At 44.6% G+C, this 21,512-nt stretch overlaps 2 protein-coding genes and 1 pseudogene across 6 annotated transcripts in view; 2 read left to right on the top strand and 1 right to left on the bottom strand.

Annotated features, from left to right (window-relative positions):
* Dnah3 (dynein axonemal heavy chain 3) overlaps positions 1-11,990 on the bottom strand; it is a 169,665-nt gene extending 157,675 nt beyond the window's left edge. Inside the window, 5 exon segments of the mRNA XM_032892767.1 lie at positions 639-813; positions 1,174-1,246; positions 5,964-6,192; positions 6,679-6,783; positions 11,961-11,990. Of these exon segments, the coding sequence (XP_032748658.1) occupies positions 639-813; positions 1,174-1,246; positions 5,964-6,192; positions 6,679-6,783; positions 11,961-11,990 (612 nt within the window).
* Positions 1-21,512, top strand: part of Tmem159 (transmembrane protein 159) — an 84,863-nt gene that overhangs the window by 48,966 nt on the left and 14,385 nt on the right. For 2 of the 5 annotated variants that reach the window (XM_032892772.1, XM_032892768.1), the window contains exons 1-3: positions 17,379-17,515; positions 17,888-17,930; positions 19,662-19,861. In XM_032892772.1, the coding sequence (XP_032748663.1) occupies positions 19,766-19,861 (96 nt within the window). In that variant the 5' untranslated portion in view covers positions 17,379-17,515; positions 17,888-17,930; positions 19,662-19,765. Of the gene's footprint in view, positions 1-17,378; positions 17,516-17,887; positions 17,931-18,067; positions 18,187-19,661; positions 19,862-21,512 lie in introns of those variants that run through there. The other 3 variants (XM_032892769.1, XM_032892770.1, XM_032892771.1) reach the window with 3 other exon arrangements.
* LOC116894734 lies at positions 7,373-7,819 on the top strand (annotated as a pseudogene).

Genomic DNA, 21,512 nt, shown 5'->3' with positions numbered 1-21,512 from the left:
GAGCAAATGGCGGTGCCAGTCAATCCTCCATCAAGCAGCCAATGAGCCGTTCAAACAGCAGCCATTCACGCATTTTTCAGGTCACTTCACACACAATTCACGTGGCAAGGCCATGGGCAGGATCTTCTTACTAAAGGAGAAGAGAACTGCTCAACTCTGAGTACTTTAGTTTTCCCTTTAGGAGCTGGAGCTCCTATAGAAATTCCTCCCATTTTCAAAATGCATCCATGGGCTACATTCTGCTTATGATTGATAGGTCATCAGAAAAAAAAATATAGAGCATAATTGCCTCACTCACACAAAAGATCATCTTCACTGTTTACCTGAAGTTCAGATGTAACTGAGTGCCTTTCTTAGTGGGGTGAAAATTCAGCTACCCATCATGGGCTGCCATGTAGTGAACTATGTCCTCAGAGTCTCCATTTCCTAAGATCTGCACCTCCATGTGCCTCTCCCCCTCAAGTAGAGAAAGCAAACATACACACATCCAAATCCTCATTCGGTGCTCTGTGGTGGAGTTTGGACTTTGGTATTCTTTGAACATTCCCCCAGGTGACTCTGCCATTTGCTTTTAAGAATCCCTTAGATGCCAACATCCTATTTATCATGTCGGGGGTGGGGGTCACGGTAGGAAGTACCTCCAGGTCTAATTCAGATGGTTTGTTCTCTTTACTTTCCACTTCCATCTCCTGTTGCAACATCACATCCATCTGTTGTTCTGGACTCATGGGTCTGCTTTCTGGGTAGGTCAAGCTGGAGTCCGTGGTGTTCTTCATGTTCGAGGAGGATGAGTATTTGCAGGCAAGCGGTGTCCTGAAAAGTTATTATAGCTCATCTCTTAGGAGTCCCACTGAGGCAACTATGTTTTGTCAGCGCTACTTTTCCAACTTGAGGATCATAAGGGAAGCACCTTTCCTTGATGCCATCTCGTGACATCTAATATGTACATGTCAGAAGACCCAGCCATGTAACCCTTCACATGCTGTAAACACTGGCTTTACTCAGTTCATTAACTTACTTTTAGAGAGAGCCTTGAGAAACAGGGGAGGAAATGTACTTAGTGTGTGACCATGCTTTGGAGCCAAGAAGCAGGCTATGATTTGAATGAGACCAGATAGTGCCTTGCTTCACTCCAATCCCTTCTATTCCATGGCACCCACAGTGATACCTTACCCTGGAGCATCATCCTTGCCTTTGATGCACAACTTCATTTTCTTCTTGGAGGGCTCTGTTGAGGTTTTAGATGCTGTGGAGAATGGAGAAAGAAAGACATCAGAGATGGGCAGCCTTGAGCCATTCTCTGTCTGCAGGGATGTGGCCCTTGGGGATGGTCTTGGAGAACAGTAAGGGGAATAAATATAGTGGGGAGTGGTGAGGTAGAAAAGGTGTGCTCCGGTTACCTGTGTGGCTCTGAAGAAGCCACTTAATTACTCCTGGTCTCAGCTTCTCAGTTCTACAATGAAGATGAGTGTGCCTCCATTCATTCATACATTTAACAGAGACTAGCAATTTCCTCTTCAATTCACTGCCTAACATTCTATGTTTTATTTTCTAAGCATCAGTCATATTATTTAGTACTTGTCATGAAGTAGACCCAAGCTTTTATACTCAGTGGATTTATTTGTTAAAGGAAAATTGTATGATACTCACAAATTAAAAAACCAGTATCGTCTCTAGCAAGTACATAATAGCTTTAAATAAACCAAAGTCATTTGCAACAAAGAAGGTAACTACAGATAAATTAATATTTGATACAAAAACTATTTGAGTAAATTTTAACTGGAGACCAATACTTGATTGGCCCAAGGAAATTAAACATAGCATGGAAATATTAAAGATATACTTATAGCTAAAGCGACACTTCAAGAGATGTGGGGAGTAGATGTCCTCCCTTATAAAATGAGAACTCAAGAGATCCTTTGATTTCTTTCAACCAAAAAATTATTCTGAGAATGCAGCAATTTCTGGATAGAGTCAGAAACAATGATCCTGAGGGAGGTAACCAAGACACAGACAAATGTTGCATGCTTTCTTTTATATGTGTTTATTAGCTTTTAAGTTTCAATAACTGTATTTCCATCCAAATAACCATAGAGGTTAGATAGGTAGTAAGAACACAAGAAAAAGGAGGGAATCTTCCAAGAAAGGGGAAATAGAAAATAGTGCCATAAAGAGATGAAGAGGAAACTAGATTAGTAGGATCAAATTGGGGAGGGGATGGGAAGGAAAGGCAAAGGAGGGAATATGGGGAGGGAGAACACTACAAGACATTTGAAAAGCTACATGGAAACCCACTACTGTAGAAGCTTCCTAAGATATCTATGAAAGAAATTTAAAAGGTGTCACCATATAATAGGAGAAACAATACCTCAACTGGACTTAAAAATAAGACCTCTTGGGTTGGAAATGGATTGTATCTTGTTGAGTTTTGAACCGAAGGTGTCCTATAGACCTCCGGAGACATTGCAGCTATTGCCAAGACTACTGGTCATTCTCCACCACCTAAAAGTAAAATCCCATTGCTGAGGACACCACTTATGTCCTCAAACCTGGAGAAATAAAGCTGGTACCCAATTAGAAGCTTAGCTCATCCTGAGTAGTGTTCATGAAGCTACAAGTTACTCTGCATGCTACTGCAGGGGAAAAATCAACAGTCAGTGTCATCCAGTTGTAAACCTTGTAACATAGAACAGAAACTTGCCTACAAGATATAGTGGTGTAACAGTGGCACAAATGTCATAGAAATAACCAAATGCTTTTTAAAAGAATGGGTGTAAAGTCAATTCCATGAGATGAAACCCATTATCTAATACTGCTAAAGTGTCCAAGAACTGAAGACTAGCTAGGTCATGGGCCCTAGGGGGACAATCTGCTACTATTATTCTAATAAAGGAACATAGCAGTAAAATGTTTAATGACACATTGTTATACCCATAGATGAGTGCCTTTCTCAAGCCTCATCAGAGAATCTTCTTCTTGCACTAGATGGCAATTAACACAGAGAGACTCACAACTAGACAATGTGCAAAGAGTGAGACTTTAGAACACTCAATCCTAAATGGGTTGCTTTAATCAGACCTCTATCCTCAAGATCAAGGATCTAGGTGAAAGGTGGGGCTGAAAGGTTATTAAGAGCTAGAAGTGATGGGTGGCACACAAGGAAATAGCATCTTCCAGACATCACAGCATTAATGCACATGTAGACTCATGGGAACTGTGACGTCACACACAAGACCTGCACAGGTTCAAACCAGAAAAAAAATCCCAGCACTAATGAGGGTTGGTGAACCCAGGGTCCGACTCTAATCAAGAAGGAAAACTTGCAGTTGACTTTTGCTGGGAAACGGAAAATCAGTTTTCTGCAATGAATTGTCATTGGGTATGTAAACCACATGTTAGGGCAGTCTCCATGCCCAGGAGTAACTGGCCAGCACAAATCAAACTGTGGTTTTGTTGTTGTTGTTTTTGTTTTGTTTTATTGTTGTTGTGCATGCATACACACATGTGTATGCTTTTTGTTTTTTTATTTTTGTCTTTTTTTTTACCTTTGTTTTCATTTTTTTTGAGAGAAAGAGAACATAAAGAGTTGGATGGGTGGGAGGTAGGGAGGATCTGGGAGGCATTGGAGGTGAGCAAATGACAAAAAAATATATAAAACTTTTTAATTAAAAAAGATAGTGATTTCTAAAACAGGATGAACCCTCTTTATATACTGGATTTTTTGCTTTTTTTGGCCTAAGACTTTCCAATTTCCAGAATGTGATTAAAATATTCCTGTTGTCTATAAGTTACTCAGGTTATGTATTTCGTTATGGAAACCAAGACTTCACTTGATCTTAGCCAAAAGTCTGAGAAGTGATGGAAACTCAGACTTACAAGAATCATGGTATTAGCATTTAGAACTTGAAACCCAAGTTTCTAGGTGTTGTGAGTTGCCCTGATGCTGTTTTCTGATGTTAATTTTGCTTCCTCAGGAAGGGGTACCCTCTGACTAGCAGTTGCTCACATACTCAGAGAATATGTGAATCTTTTGCCCATTTTTACTGGTCAAATAAAGGCTAGAGCCTTTGATTGGGCAAAGGAAGTAAAAGCTGGGATGAGAGGACTAAAAGAGAAGAGAGGAATAGAGGGAGGAGGAGGGAGGAGGAGGAAGAGAAGATGGAAGAGAACCACTCGGCCAGGAGAGATTGCAGGTAGCAGGGGATAGGGTGGCGTGGTGATAGAGCCTCCCAATCCAGGCTTATAGCTTATAAATGTATGACTGGAGTGTGTATATTGATATGGGCTTATTGGGGGTGGTAATTACTGCAATATCTAGGTGTGATCTCATACACTGGGAGTTTAATGTTTGCTCTATGTCACCGAAGTGTGAATGTGCAAAGATAAGGCCCTAGAGACATGCATGTGTATTCAATCAACACACAATGCTGCCAAGGACTGCTCCCCAGAGTCCTCCAAATGATATTTACAGGGCCAGGACCATAAAACCAACAAAAAGAAACTAGAAAAAAATCACAATAGAACCTATTAGAAATCTGAAAATAGAAAGATGTCGCTATCTCTGCTGGTTAGTTTGAACTGTCAACTTGATGCTGTCTAGAATCAACTGGGAGGAGCGTCTTACTGAGGAGTTGTCTGGATCGGGCTGGCCTGTGGACCTGTTTATAGGTGCTGTCTTGATTGTTAACTGGGTGGGAAGACCAACCCTGAAGGTGAATAGTACCACTTCCTGGGCTGGGTTCTGACCTGTTCAATAGTAAAATAAGCTAGCTGAGTATGCAGCGGACAAGGACACATGTTTTATTTTCTCCTTGTTCTGTTTGTGAATGTGTTGCTTTTGGTTCCCAGTCTTGACTTCCCAATCATAATGGAGCCAAATAAGCCTTTTTTCTCTCCTAAGTTCTTTTGTTCAGGGTGCTTTATCACAGTAATGAAAATAAAGCTGTCACACACACACACACACACACACACACACACACACACACACACACACACACACACACACCCCCAAACAAGCAAGCACAGTAGCATATTTTAGACATGGAATACTCAATACTGGGCAGAGTCAAAGAGAAAATTAGTTAGAAGATAATAGCTGAGGAATTCACTTACATCACAGAAGGGAAATGAAAATTGAGACAGAGAACAGATTGAGTGACTCCAAAGTGTATCTAACAAAAATTACAAAAGGGCCCTGTAAGCAAATATATGTATACTTGGTGGGATGAAATAAGTTAATGTCTAAGGCATTGTGGTAAACAGTTTCCAAAACGCATGCCTCCCATGATCCCCACTTCCTGATATGACTTTAACATGAGCTGGACCTGGTGATTCATTTTTGACAGACAGCCTATGGTAAAAATGATGACACCAGTTTTAAGGTTAATTTTCAAAACTTCTGTGGTTTCTGGTATGCTAGCTCTGTCTTGCTTCCTCTTCTCACTGATTCCAGCAGAAGCCACAGTGTAAGCTATCCTATGTAGAGGCCATGTGGCAAGGCACTGATAGTGATGGCCAACGGTCAATGAGAACTCAAACATGGGCACAGTCCTGGGGGAGTATCCTTTCCTATTTACTGAGGTGACTATGCTCTTGGTTGACACCTTGACTTCATGTTTGTGAGAGATCTTGGCTTGAACTACCCAATTAAACCAAAATACAGAGATCTGATCTGTATGAACAGAGAGATGGTGGTTAGGATTCGTTTTAAGTTATGTCATTTTTGGGTAATCTGTGAGGTAGCCATCTGTGATGTGGTTTGAGTACATTAGGCAGTGCTGGTACTTGAAAATGATGCACAGACTCTGGCCATTATAGTAATTTCCATTTCATAGGTAGAGAAAGTGAGGTTCTAGGAAGCTATTCAAGTTTAGGTTCAACCAAGGCAGAGCCAGGATGAAAACCCAGGAGTAGAAGTTTCACTTTGAAGCCCCATTCTGCACAAAACTATAGCATGTTGTTACAAGTACCTAATGGCTGTCCTTGACTGGTCTTGTCCCTAGGGACACTGATAGTGACGGGTTGGTAGACCTTCACCAGGTCTTTCAGCTTCATGTCCCGAGCTGTCAAGGAATAGTTATTGCCAATAGAGTCACTGGGTCCACGGTGCTGGTCCTGCTCTTTGAAGGGCACAGCCAGGGTCCAGGATGTGCGTTGCATCAGTGGGGGATAGAAGCTGTGTGACATGACAGTCTGTGAGGAAACAACGTAAAGGAGACATAGTCAGAGACATCTCTGTGGACCTGAGCTCACACGTTATGTGCTGTATTTCTACTTGCCACACACTCCGAGAAATACTTTGTGCATGGATACTTCTCTGCCCAGTGGAAGATCTCTGAGGCCAAGGAAAACAGCTGACGTTGAACACCCAAGAGGTAGGCAACAATATGTTTTTATTCTTTACGAACATGGTGAAAGGCATGTAACTCCTCTCACTTTACAAGTGGAGCTGCCGAGTTTCTCTAACACAGTGTGTAAAGGGCAAGGCCAGATGCAAACACACCTTCGTGTAAACACAAACGCTTTATCGAGTAAGGCTGTAGTGTCTTCTACTGGCAAAATGGCGAGACTTGCCAAGACTATTCAAATTTACTAGAACTCGATGACTACCCCTACAGGTGAGGGGCGTTCCTCAGGTCTCTTCCCTCAGCAGAAGGGCTGGCAGCCATGGACACTAACCTTATAGATTTCAGAAGGCTCCTCATTTGCAGACGCAGGCAGAGGAGGCAGTTCTGGCCGTGCCTGGGAGTGGCTCATGTGATGTATGGAGTCACTTTTGTCAAGCTGTGGGAATGGGAACAAAGTTACTCTTCAGGAATTAGGACAGGTTCCTGGGTGATAACTGAAGAAGTTCCCAGTCGTTTTATGCACACAGTACTGCTCAGACCCCTCCATCCACCATACGTGACTGTTTCCATTTTTAAATCATCAGCCTGTCTCTTCTCCAACCCCTCCTCTTTGGATTTTCCTCTGTGGGCTATCTGTTTATTTTCCTACCCTACAGGGAAAGCCTAAGTTTTGAGTGTGTCTATTACCCAAGCTTGGATAGGATTGAAAGTGAACTTCTTTTCACTTTTAACCAATTATTACTAATATTCATAATATTATTGTTTATTCATGGTATGTGTGTGTGTGTGTGCACGATTTGGTGTGCATGTGTGAGCCATGATGTGACCTATGTTGTAAACCAGTGGTCAATTTTATGGAATTGGATCTCTCCTTCCACCTTTATGTGGGTTTGGGGGATTGAACCCATGTCACCAGGCTTGTGGGACAAGCCTTTAAAAGTTGACTCTTGCATTTCACATATACAAAGTTTTGATTAAAAACATACTCAGGCAATGGTTTGGCATCCTCTGTATATTTAACAAGCATGGAAGCAATTCTCTGTGATTCCTTTAAGAGACAGGAGTGTGAATATCATATTCTGCTTCCTGCAGGCTAAGGGTGTTGGCGGCAGCATCATTGGGCGCATAATTAAAGCGCCCATCAATGCCAGCATGTTAGCACAGCATATTGACTAGCCCACGTGCTTCGTGGGGAAGCTGGAAAAGAGTCATCCCACTGGAAAATGTTTATTCTTTCTGATGCAGAAGGAAAAAATGGGACCACTGAATTGATGAAGCCACTGAACGAAGAAATTTCTGGAATCATAGAAGTAGTTAGAAAAATCACAGCCAAGGCAGCCACACTATGTGCATCTTCTATCCGGTTTAAGGAAGATTGTAATCGCTTTGATCTTGCACTTTACAATGAAGCTGTGAAAATTATCAATGAGTTTCCTCAGTTTCTTCCTTTAGGGCTTACACAACATGCATGAGCTTCTTAAATTTCTTAAGATTGCCAGTGGGCTACATTGAAGGCTATTAAAGGACACTCCTTCAGTTTAAGGGAAAGACTCCTATAATTTCTAATATTTAATTTGATCTTTTTTATATTTTTTTGTAAATCTAATATGATAGTTTACAACTAAGTCTTTTTTATAAATTTTTTAAAATTGATAATTCAATAAAAAATAAAAATATAAAAAAAACAACCCACAAGTGTGGGAGTCACCTTTCATCAGTGAGTATACACTTGGTGTGAGCCTTGGGCGTGCACTTTTATTTTCCATAATCACTCTCAGTAACCATGTGCCTCTCATGAACAGAGCTGAAAGTGACTATGTATTGAACAGTATTGTATGAGGTTTTTGTCTGAAGACTTAGCCCCATTATGCAAGACAGGCCCCTCGGGGTTGGGGATTTAACTCAGTGGTAGATCACTTGCGTAGCAAGCGCAAGGCCCTGGGTTCGGTCCCCAGCTCCGAAAAAAAGAATTAAAAAAAAAAAAAAAGACAGGCCCCTCATCTGAGGTGTGACAGAGACGTATCATGTCATTCCCTCACTGGGGGAGAAACTGCTGTGTTGCTGGAGGGGTTCTGCTGTTCTTCACTTTCAGGATAATTTGAAGAATTTTTAAAAAGCTAATGTTGGTTCAGACTTTCGCCCTAGAATGTGACTTTGGACTAGCTCTGGTGTAAGATGAGATGCTGTGTTAGAGATTTATTTACTTGGGTCTGCAAATTATGGCTTGCAAGATTGCCAGTGCAGGCTGGGGTGGAAGAGGGACATAGGATTCCCTATTAGCCATGAATCACCACTTCTAATTAACCCCTCACTGATAACCCCTAACCTTCATTAACCCCCAGAGCTCCTATATCATTAAATAAGCAACACTGTCTACCCAAATGATTGTATGACACCATGCACGACCTTAAGGATTTTTTTTTTTTTTTTTTTTTTTTTTTTTTTTTTTCAGAGCTGGGGACCCAACCCAGGGCCTTGTGCTTGCTAGGCAAGCGCCTACCACTGAGCTAAATCCCCAACCCCAGGATTTTTTTTTTTTTTTTGGTAGCCCATTCTAACTGATCAAACCAAGATCCAGAATGACGGGTATCACATCCCAAACACACAAGAGGTAGACTTGTCCTCTAGGGCAGTAGCTTTGAAATGTGAATCACTCTTCACCCCAGAAATGTCAGGAGTGGCAAGATCCCCTTAGTTGGCAAATTAGTCTAGGAAGGTCATGGGACCATAAAGCTGAGAACATGCAAAGCCATGATCACAGCTGTACTTTCAGCTCGAGATCTTTGAAAGCATGAAACAGATTCACTGATCTCACAGCCTAAGGCAGTGTTTCTTCAAAGGCTGCTACCCGTTCATGGTTGGCCAATGGGTACTTAATCATGGTAGAACCGCTTGGTTCTTGAGAAGCAATGACCTTTCATCTTATAGAATGTGGCATCCCAATTTAGTTTTATTGTTGGGTGATTGGGTTTTTTGAGATGGGGTTTATAATCCAGGCTGGTCTCAAACTCAAAATTCTCCTCTCAGCTTCTGAAGTATTGGATTCCAATCATGAACCGCCATACCCAGCTTTAATATGCTCATCTAAGTCACTGACTGCCTCTTCGTTCTCTACCTCAATCTCAAGGACCTGAGAATTAACCAGTCCTATCAGGTACAATACCATGCAAACAAGAGTCTGGCCAGGGCGCTTTCAGGGACTGAAGGTATTCATTGTTTCCTTCAAGGTCCCTGTATGTATCAGTGAGTAGGTCAGGGCTGTCTGCGTTGTGCTTCTGCGTGCGAGAGGAATTTGTGGTCAGTGCAAAACTCTCCTTTGGCTTAGATTTTAAAATCTGTTTTAAATAAGAACTTCATTAAAAGAGCAACAAACACCACCAGAGCAGAACGTCACGAGTTACAGCAAGAACGGGAATGAGCAGTTAAACCCAGCAGCCCTGGCCTTGTGGAATCAGAGAAGGATCTTAAAATCATCGGGAATCGGGGTTAGCGGTTGTGTTTTCTGCTATGAGGCAAACTGGATTCCAGTGCCAACAGCACCTGGGATGTTGATCCTCCCACCAGAAAAAAAAAAAAAAAAGCAGACTATAGTCCCCGTGGGAAAATCTGCTCTACCACAATTTCAATCTGTGTGGCACAATGTGTCCGATCCTAGCCTCTGGCTCTGGGCATGAGACCAATCAGATGGCTCCATGTTCCTACCTATCGCGATTGGCGAGGAGGGCATGTGAATCAGGCATTTTAACAGAGTGTTCCCTCATACTTCTGCCAGAGCTACAGAGAAAGGCACACCCTCTGTCATCAGGGTCATTAACAGAGAGGCAGCGTTGCTCAGGACTCCCAAGTCATCTCTGCCTTAAAATGGAGCAAAATAGAAGCCAGCAAAGTCACCGGAAGGAGAAGCCATCTCATGGCATCAGCGGGAATCCTGTGTCTAACTTGGCCTTCTTGGTTAAAGATTCTTTGAGGTGTGGGGCACAGTAAATTATACTTCTATCTTCCTAACCTGGGAAAGGGTCAGTCTCATGACAGACACAAGGACAGTTGACTCAGAAAGCTCCAGACAGAGAAGACACACACTATATAGCCCACAAGCAGACAGAGAAGCCATTCTCCAGCTAACAAAAAAAAAAAAAAAAAAAAAAAAAAAAAAGCAAACAGTGAGCAGGTCACAGAGTATGAGGACCTCTGCAGTAATGCATGCATCCTTAAGCTAGTTCCTGGGTTCAGACTGAGACATCTGCAGAGAAGCCTGTAGGACAGGAACGCAGGGCCACGGTGAATAATCAGCACAGGCAGGAAGGAATCCATTCCGCAGCACATTTGGGAGTTTTCCTGACTAATTCTGGCTAGGAATTTTCTGAGGGAGAATTGCTGATGGGAGTAGTTGGAGAATCTTGTAACAGCATGCTCACTAGGTAAAACGGTTTGCTAACAACACGAATGTCTAGGTGTTTTCTTGGGTTCCAGGCTTGGATACATAACAGATCTAATTTACAAAGTATCTACTTTAAATGCTCCCCTGGGGACTTGAAGTGACAGCCCAGTGAGTCTTAGCATCTTGGGTTTTTTTTCCCTCCAATAGTCTTGCACCTGGATTGGGTAGGAGCATGACTTTGGGGCAGTTTGTTTTTAAGGTGGAATCCACTAAGCAGTTCAGGCTAGTCTCATCTGCTCGGCTTCCCAAGTGTGGAGTCTACTGGCATAACCCAGTGTAGACGGTTTATTTCTGAACGCACTCGATGGCTTTCGCAGAGCTGCTGCACTAGAATCCTTCCATCCTGAGTTAAAAATAGAACTCTCCGCTCTCCACCATCATGCTCCAAATCTGGATCGGAGTCTTTGAGGGTGATGGCCAGGACTCTGATGTCTGAGGTCGTTATTGTCGTTTTGAGACCATGTGGTCTATCCAGACAGCCCTGGAATGTACAGTCTAACCTGCCTCATCCCCCAAGGCCATGAGATTACAGGAGTGAACCTTCATACCTATGGGACATTGTGTTTACTAATTTAAACAATGATTTTAAAGATTATTAATGTCTGTGTCAGTGTGCATGCCCTGCACAGGTGTCAGGTGTCCTACTTGGTCACTTCTCATCTTATTCCCCTGAGATCAGGTTTATCACTGAACCTGTAACTAAGATAGTGGCCAGCAAGCCTCAGGGACTCCCCTGTCTCTAACCCTCACACCTCACTGCCCGCCGACCCCTGGGGCTGCAGTAATAGCTGTGCGCTTCCACGCCCATTTTAACATGGGTGCTGGCAGATGAGTTCAAGTCCTTGCTCATGCTTGTGTGGCAAGCGTCCTTATCCACGGAGCCGTCATCTTCCCAGCCCAAGACTATGTCAGAATGTGATGTGCAGTCAAAGAGGGGACCTGCCTGTTGAAGTATGCAGTCTAATGGCATTGGCAGGGAAGGAAAAGGACAACAGGTTCTACGTCTAAACTTCCAGAGTAAAATTTTAAAAAAATGCATTTAACATATTTTCTAGGTCAAAGGAAATCTAACGTGGCAATCTCTCTGTGTGAAACGCCCCTCCCTCCCACACACCCATTTTCCGACATGTTGGAGACACAAGTACAGAAAAACATGCCTTCCACTTCACACCCACCTTCCGAGATGAGCAGTCGGTCTGGCTCATGGCGCCTGCTCTAAGTGTGCCGATTAAAGGAAGAATGCAGAGTCCTCAGTTTCTCTGAGGGTCAATCTCTCCCATCTAACTGCTTTGAAATCTGTGGTTCCTTAGGGCAGAATGGGGACGCGAGCAGCGGAACGTTCAGGCTCTCTGGAGGTTCTGACACAGAGCTGCCTTTCTGAGGTCACAGATGTTGGTATCTGGTATCCCTGTCAAAAAGGGAGAGAAAGGAAGAAGATGAAGAGGCAACCTGGCCTTCTGCAGGAAGTCCCCCTCTAGTCCCCACTCCTCACAGCATTTCTTCTTCTTTTTCTCCTCTCAGTAGTTCTCTTGGAACTTCCCAGAACACACTGAAGCCTCTGCAAAGGGCAAAATCAAAGCACAGTTACATATTAATATGAAGAAGAGGATTTGCTGTCCCAAATAGCATCCCTGGGACTCTAGATTCCTTTCCCTTGCCCCTCATCCCTTCTAACAGCAATGGAGCCGGTGCCCAGACCTGGCAGGTAACCAGGCTTTAGCGTCTGTTGCTAAGAGGAGGGGCCTCTGCTATGCTTAAACACAAGACTGGGCTTGACCTGCTGGCTCCCTTAGTAGGAGGCTGAGCTGAGTAGCAGGAAGGATTGATGACAAGGGAGTTGGGGTGCTCAGGAAGGGCCCAGGAATGTAGCAATAAGAGATGATGACCTAGGAGAGGTCTAAAGGCTCCCAGGCTGCTGTTGAGTCCCGGAGGTCTAACCCAGACCCTGCACTGCCCATTAGGTGATGCAAAACTTGTGCAAATCCATTTATCCTTTCAGGTGAATGGGTCAGCTTTCACATTCAAATCCCACGTCCTTGTTCTTTTTTTTTTTTTGAGGGGATAATATTGAGCACCCATCAGGTTTGCTTTAAGGGTTAATAATATGTGTAAAACAGTTTGCACACTGTAAATTTATCTGAATTCGCCTAGCAGTTTTATACACACACACACACACACACACACAGACCACACACCACAGACCACACACACACACACACACACACACACACAGACCACACACACACCACACAGACCACACACACACACAGACCACACACCACAGACCACACACACACACACACACACACACACCACACAGACCACACACACACAGACCACCACACACACACACAGACCACACACACACACACACACACACACACACACACACACACGCACACACATTTTGAGACAGGGTCTGAAGATAACTTTGTACTGCTGATCATTTGCTTCTACTTCTTCACTGCTGGGGTTACGAGTGTGAACCACCATGCTCAGTTTGTGTAATATTGGAGACCAGCCCAGTGCATGATGGGTAAACTTGGTTTTAAGAGAACTTCCCCACTTTTGCCACTGTAGTCTTATGTCTTGAGAACTTTCTCTATCCGGGTCCGATGGGACAATTCTGTCACTCAATGCCACAGGCTCTTTATGGATGTTGTGGCTAGCACCGATATTATAGTCACAGGCATCCAAGCATGTATACTCTTACACACACCTACCCAAGATTCACCACTGCACCAGCATCCAAAGTGCTTATTACACTGCCGCTTTCAAAATTCTCTTGAAACCAAGTTAGATTTATGTCTTAGGGTCTTATTGCTGTGAGCAGACACCATGACCAGTGTAAGTTTTATAAAGGGCAACATTTAATTGGGGCCGGCTTACAGGTTCAGAGGTTCAGTCCATTATCATCAAGGCAGGAGCATGGCAGCATTGCAACCTTCAGGCCTCCATGGTGCAGGAGGAGCTGAGTTCTACATCTTCACCCGAAGGAAGCCAGGAACAGACTGAGCATCCTTAGGCAGCTAGGAGGAGGGTCTTCAAGCTCTCCCCCACAGTGACACACTTCCTTCAGCCAAGGAGGGCACACCTTCTAACAGTGCCACTCCCTGGGCCAAGCATATGCAAACCATCACACTTGTTAAACTTTTTCAGGATGCTGTGGTGCGTGTCTGTCTCTCCATCCAGTTTTCCCTTAATTCAATGCAGGAGGAAAGCAAAACAGAGATACATAGTGTTCCAACCTTGGCTTTTCTCTATTAGAGTGGATAAAATATGAAGCTTTTTATTACTGTTCTTCCCACAGAGCAACTGCCCAGGGCATCAATGTTTTCAGCTCCTTTAAAAAACACCAAACAACTCAAGTTTTTCCCACTTTATGCTCAGGGTTCTGCTCTCTATACTTCAAATCTGACCTTCCTCATTCCTTACACTAATATTTCTTACCATAAAGTATATAGAGGATCTGGGATGTGGCTCACATGTAGAAGACTTGCCTGGCACACAGGAGGCCAGCTTGGCTGCTCAGTACATTCATAAAGTGTATAGGATCAGTCCTTTGCATCAGTGAGACACACAGACTTGCATCCATGTGAAGCATAGAAAGAGACCAGCATGGTGCTAACAAGTCCATAGGCTCCTGGGTAAGGAGATAGGCTCTTGTTTGAAATGTAACGTGCTTTAAAAGCTAGCTGTGTTCAAAGACATTAAAACAAGAAGACCTTCTGTTTACTGAAAGATGTGATCTGCTGGTGTTCCTGCTCACGTTAGAGGACAGGTCAGCTGGATTTAGGTCATGTTCCGGCTCTGACTAGTAACAGTTAAGGTGAATGCATTGCTGAAGACCCCCCCCCCCCATTTCTTATTTTTCATAGCCAAGTGCTCAGGATAGATCTCAGAGGGGTGAAAGATTGCTTAACAAGAACAAGTATGTTAGGCCCATTGGGGCTACTATAACAAAGTACCAGAGGATGAATGGCTTATTAAAAAAGAAAACCAACAAGAAACATTTCTTAGAGTTCAAAAAGCTGGAAGTCTGAAGTCTGGGTGCCACCATGGTGAAATTACAGCAGGGGGTCCAGACGGCCAGCTTTTTATTGTGCTCTGTCCTAGTACCCTAGTAGGAAGAGGTAAGAAAGTTCTCCTCCCCTCCCCTCCTCTCCCCTTCCCTTCCCTCCCCTCCCCTCCCCTTCCTCTTCTCTCCTCCCCTCTCCTCTCCTCTCTCCCCCTCATAAAGCATTATCTTATTCATAAGGGCTTCATCTTCATGACTAATGATCTCGCAAAGGCCCCCACCCCACTACCTAATACCATCACATCAGGGGATGAAGGGATAAAAATATTCAGTCCACTGCTGTAAGAAGCTGTGGAAAGGCCTACGAGGAGCTTCACATGGGTATTTTATCAATCCTTTGAGTGTTCTTCGAGAGTCGAGTTCTTGATGCTAGATGCTAGACTCCCAGATGAGAAATACAAGCAGAGGCAGTGACACTCGGGAGAAGCACAACCTACTGACCACCAACAAGGACGCTGAGGTGGGGGGAAGGAGAAGGGGGGAAGGGGAGGGGAAGGGGGAGGGGGGAGGGGAGGGAGAGGATTAGAGGATTCAAAGAGCTGCCCCTAGATGGCGCCCTTAAGCTGAAATTCCAGAGAAGCCTCGATTTTTTTCCAAAGCAAGGTTCCTGCTGATGCTCTAAGAAAAACAAACACATCCTCCTTACCCCTCCCGCACCCCCCACCCCCGTGAGGAATGTGTCATACTGCAGCTACAGAAAGTGGGTAAAGCCAGACAAGAGTGCCTGAAACTAAAAACTTAAGGGACACACCCTTGTCTACCCATGATCCCCTGGGCGCTTCATTTCCCCTTTCTGATGTAAGTGGAGTTGGAGTGAAATCCCTTAAACTTCTTACCAACCCCGTCAGTAATCTCCAAGCTCATTTCTTTATCAGCTTATTTCTTGGGACCTTAGGTGCCTGAAGTAACATCAATTTCCCCAGTGATAGGGATTGGATCCAGAATATGCCAGGAAAATACCCTACCACTATTCCCCAACCATGAGGAATGTATCTATAAAGCATCCATCCATCCATCCATCATCCATCCATCCATCCATCCATCCATCCCATCCATCCATCCATCCATCCATCCATCCATCCATCCATCCATCCATCCATCCATCCATTTTATCTATTTATTTAATGTGTATGTGTTTTGTCTGCTCGTACACATTCCAACACATGTATGCAGTACCCATTGCGGCCAGAAGAGGGTGCCAGATTCTCTGGGATTGGAGTTAATGATTATGACCTGCTTTGTGAACCTGGGTCTTCTGGGAGAGCAAGCAGGACTCTTAACCTCTAAGCTGCCTTCCTAGTCTTCTCTCTCCTCCCGTGTAATATTTTTGAGTTCCTATTACGTGCCTGATAGGTATTCAGTCCTTTAAAGGCATCTTTTTCGTTGTCCTCAGTAAAACCCTGTGCTTTCTCTTTTTACCCAAGAGTTACTCTCCAGGATGCTATTGGTACAGGGCTCTGGGAGAGAGGTGGGTCACTCCAGGACTTTGGGTGAAAAGAGCCTGAGACCTGTTTAGTAGCAGACGAGTACCTGGGCTTGCCCTTCTCCTTATTTAATGGATGAAAAAGACGTGGCTCAGAGCACTGTGTGGTTCAGCAACATCACACAGTGACACCTAGGCTTGGGCACTGAGATGGGGACTCCAGAGGCCCTGTCCATAGTTTTCTGCTGTAAGTTCATCAGCAGTGCTTCTGCCTACCTGATGGTTGATGATCGCACCCCATCCCCAACCCCTTGGAAGCATTTTAAGTTATTGCAGCTGGGAGGGTCTGTTACTGTATTTGTTTTTATTTCGTGGGTAGAGACCAGGAATGCCACTAAGCACCCCAGTGTGCTCACAAGACATCTCAGAAGCAGACTTCGTCCCATCTCAAATGCCAGTAGGATTGATATTGAGTAACTAACGGGGTTCCTCAGGCCTAGATTTGAAACCGGGAAACATGGGTTTCTCTACCAAGCGTCCTTGAGAAGAGGATTTGTTTCTAGCTCTTTGTTTTTGTTTTTAAATCTGTAAAATGGAGATAATCCCTCTCTAAGATTCTCTGGCTGCCAACATTTGCGCCTGCATAATGGCTAGAACCTTCCAGTACAGGAGCTACCTATCTGATTGACTGGTATGACTTGAACTCTAGGGGTGGATCCAGAACTAGTTCTGCCTCTATAATCCCACCTCTAGTTGCCAATCCTCCTAAAATGTGGCCCCAGAACTTTCACTCCAAGCCAGCGGTGTAGGAAGAGACTGTCTCCAAACAGTCATTTACTCATTAGTCATCCACTAGAGCCTAAAAGTTTGTGGGGGTTGTTCCTAGAGTGTGTAGGAAGAAGCGGGCCGCCTAGCAAAGGTGTCAAGCCGAGCGGCTAGACGTCTGGATACACTACTCTTCCTGGCCAGGCTGGGAAAGCGCGGCGGGGACTTGAGCCTGGGACGAGGGCCAGGGTTGGTCCTCCGCAAGAAGAGGCGAGGGGCGGAGCCTCGGCGAGGGGCGTGACAGAAGGGCGGGGCTTCGGCCTTGGTAGAGGAAGAGCGCTTGTTGGTGAGGTTGAGCGGGTCCGGTTCCTTCCCCAAGTCAGGCCTGTGCCCCTTTTCTTCCTTCCACTTCGCTTTGCGCCCTCTGTGGCTACGGGGCGGGGTATTGCGGCAGCCAGCACCAGGTGAGAGAGCAAAGCTGGGGTGTGAAGTAGAGGACCCCGGCTGGCTGAACCCTCCAAGCTCGGCCTGGGAAGCGGGGGAGTGCAGGGGCGGTCGCGGGAGAATGCACTAGCTTCCTCAGCCTGTTGCCATCCGCCTATGAGTTGGTGATGAACTTTGTCTGTCTCCTTGAGTTGCTGGGCGCGGCTAGGAGCTCACAGGGAGATCTCATCCACCATTTCCAGCCATCTCCATGCTTACACACTGGCAGCTAGATTGGGGAGGGGACGGGATGGGGAGGAGCCACCAATGCCAACCCACCGGAGAGGCCCTACCTTCCCTCTTGAGTGGGAAGACGTGGAGTCTGGTCTGAGCATCCTCACCTTCTCCAACAGGGGTGCCATGCGCCACAGCAGGAGGGAGCTACAGGTGTCAAAGGTGGGTTTGCCCCAGGTGATCAGTGACAAGATCCCCAATTGCCCTGAGTTCCGATCTCCTAGTTTCTGTGCCCCACAGTCGTGATCAGACCCATCCGCTTCTCACCGGTTTCCTTCTCTGTGGATCCCTGGCCTTAGAATTGAAAGCCTCAACCCTCATCGGAAATGGGGACCAGAATAAATTCCCAGGAGCCCCGAAGGCCCTGCCCCCATCTGGGGATTCGACCGGACTGGCAGCTGGAACGTTCGCGATGGCGGTTTGTTTGCAAGATGCGAGACTCGGAAGCCAAAGCTTTATTTGGAACCTTAGAAGGGGCGGGGCGCGATCTCAGAGAACTTGACTAGGCCCCCTAAAACTGAGAGTAGGCGGGGCACCTACTCTCCCCCTAGGCTGGTTGGGGTGGTGCAGTCCCACCTTCCCTGTGGTGCTGCTCAGAGTCTGCAGAGGACCCTAGAAGGAGTAGATGGTCAGAAAATTGCTGACTGCGATCCTCCTCCGCATTCTTCCTACCCTTGCTTTCAGCAGACTCTCCAGACCGGTTCGGTGGCGTTTGCATGTTTCCCAGGCCAAAGAAGAGTTATAAGGGTGTAGTTTGATTTGTTGTAGCCCGCTGTGGAAATGAGATTAGGTAAACTGAAGCCTGGGGCCAGCCTATATTCAACCTTAGCGCCAGCTGCTGCTTTAACAACATAAATAATGATGCAGGCGTTGATTCTCTCCTGACCAAGGGGAGAGACTCTTTAGCTGGTGTCATGAAGGTTTGCTTACTAGACTCTGGTGTAGACACTGGTAAGGTGTGTTTCCTCATGTAATACCTAATAGGCAAGTGGTATATCCAATTATTTTGGGCACTGTGATGGAATCTACTGAGCACAGGTCTATAACGTATATAAGGCTAGCTGCAAGGAGATCCTACTTTTTTTCCAACCCAGACATATGTTCTAGGAGACATAAACTAAGAATAATACATTAATAAGAATAATATTTTTATTTGAAAACCCAACCAGTGTTAAAAGCATATTTAATTTGACACATTGTCATAATGAAAAAATGCAGAAACAGTGTGAGAAAGAGACTGTCTTATAAATTCCAGGCTGCTGTTGAGTCACAGAAAATAATTGTGCCAAGGCCTTGGGGACAGGTCTGTGAAGGCCTTACGACACATAAATAAAGTATGGCATTGTGCAAGGTTCTTAGGAGCCAAAGAAAGAAGAGAAAGTACCTCAGGTCCCTGCTATAGGAGCAAAGAAAGCCTGGAGTTACGGTAGGGTGTGTAGGGGAAGGGGTGGTGAGGTCGAATAGTACATTCAGTTTTCTTGTTTGGCATAAGTTCTTGGAGATTACTCTTTCTAGCTCTTTTTCTACAGTGTGTGTGTGTGTGTGTGTGTGTGTGTGTGTGTGAGAGAGAGAGAGAGAGAGAGAGAGAGAGAGAGAGAGAGAGACTGAAGTGTTAATGATAAATGAATTTAGTTTTTTCCTGCCATCTTACTAGTCATTTTATAATCAGGAATATGATATGCATCCTTTGGGTATGTTTTTCACACATCTATTTATCTTATTTACATTCCTGAAAAATAAATTGCTGGATCAAAGTGCGTACAGCTGAAATTTTTGATAAATATTGTCAAATTATGTCCATCTACATGCCTGCCATCGATGTATTAGGGATGGCACGAGCTCCTGGGAGATTGCTGAAAATTCAAGAATTTTTTGTCTGTTTGTTTCCTTCAGTGATAGCAAGAGCTGGGGTGACATGAGAGATTGGGCTACGTGCTACAGTAATGCAGTTCCTGGTAGAGGGTCTACTGTAGAGTGAGACTGACGAACATTTCAAGATGGCCGAGGAAGAGCCCCCGAGTGTCTCCAGAGACTTACAGGAGCTGCAGAGGAAGCTGGGCTTGCTGTTAGAGTCTTTCCAGAATAACTCAAAGGTCAGTGCCCAATGCCATACATAATGGGAAACCCCGAATAACACTGGTCTGAACAAGACTGGACATTGGTTCTTTCTCAAAAGGAATTTACAAGTAAGTCAGGAATCTTTCTGCTGGCACCCTGCTATGTCTGAGTCCTGACCTGCTTATCCATGATCATTGTGACTGCTAGAGCATCAGCCGGCATATTGACATTCAGGGCAATAGGACAGCAGGTGAGCGGGAAGAAACATTATTTTTAAGGCACCTCCAAATTAGAGAAGATTCCTGGAAGTCGGAGAATCACAAAACACTAGCTAAATCCCATATAATGCAGAATTTGGTTATAGAGTGACCCCTCGTGGTAACTGCCATTTTTGGCTGGATCTAAAGAAGCCATTCTTGGTGTATACAGCAGACACTACCCTTCTTTGAAATGTTTGGCTCTTCTGTTCCCCTAAGCAAAGAAGCCAGCCAGTGCCTAGTTTAAGATCTGAGTTTTGTGTTCCACTAGAAATCCGTCATCCAGCAGAAATGATACTTGAGCCACATGTGCACTGACATTTTCTGGTACCCAACCCTAACTACAAAAAAAGCAATGGATTAATTTAAAGAATATATCTTAGTCAATATATCAAAAATTATATCATTTTAGCATGTCATCATTCTAAAAATTAATGGAAAAGAAAATATTCCACATTCCTTTTTGTACTAACACTGAAATCTGGACTGTCATTTACCCTCACAGGATTATTGTCATGCAAATTTGCTAAGTTTTTGGTGTTCAGTCAACCAATCAGTTGGGTGGGATTTGAGATACTCTTTATTTCTTTGCGTATGTATCTTTATTGTTTTCCGTATGCCTTTCAGCATTTGAACAGCATGCTAGGGCTGGGAAGATGGTTCAACTGGTGAAGCTCTTGTCTGGCCCTCATGAGAACACAAGTCAGAATTCCCAGCATCCACCCAAAGATGTGCGTCAGGGCACATCTCTATAATCCCAGTGTTCCTAAGGCAAAATGGGAGGTGGAAGAGAGCAGAATCATGGGAAGCTTGTGGCTAGCCATCCTGTCTTAGTCAGTGTCAAAACAACAACCACCACCACCCATGGGGACCCTGTTCCAGAGAACCAGGCAGAGGAAGGCCAGGGGCAACACCTGAGGTTGTCCTCCAACCTCCACTCGTGCACCATTGCATATACACACTCACATATCTGAAAGCACATGCATGCACTTACACAGTACGTGCATATTCACAAGAAGAGTGTTTAAAAAGTAAGCAGCACTAGTTAGCCAATAATATCACCATTTTGTTGTCTATCTTCTAGACGTCTGTGCCATGTGCGCATAAAAGTATGTGTGCATCTAAAGTGATGGGAACTGTTTTGTGATTTTCTTTCCCTATCGGACAGCACAGTCTTACCAGCTTCTATAAAACACACACTTTACCATCTAAAACCATATGCTTCACGGAGGTCTTCTTTGGACTTGCGTCAGAATGCAGTTGGCACACTGCCGATTTGAGGCTATTTTTAAGGCGGACAAGCAGCTTTCTAGTTAGTTGGTTGAGACTCTTTGACGCCTTCGCTCAGTAAGGAAGGTCCTCATGACCTTTGCACATTTATAGTTCATTCTCATGACTTGTGGGAGATCGTCGTTGACACTGGATTAGC

The sequence above is a fragment of the Rattus rattus genome, chromosome 2 (genome assembly GCF_011064425.1).
Source record: "Rattus rattus isolate New Zealand chromosome 2, Rrattus_CSIRO_v1, whole genome shotgun sequence".
Classification (NCBI taxonomy): Eukaryota; Metazoa; Chordata; class Mammalia; order Rodentia; family Muridae; genus Rattus; species Rattus rattus.
The sequence above is the reverse complement of the archived record's forward strand: the minus strand, read 5'-3'. Positions and strand labels throughout refer to the sequence as shown.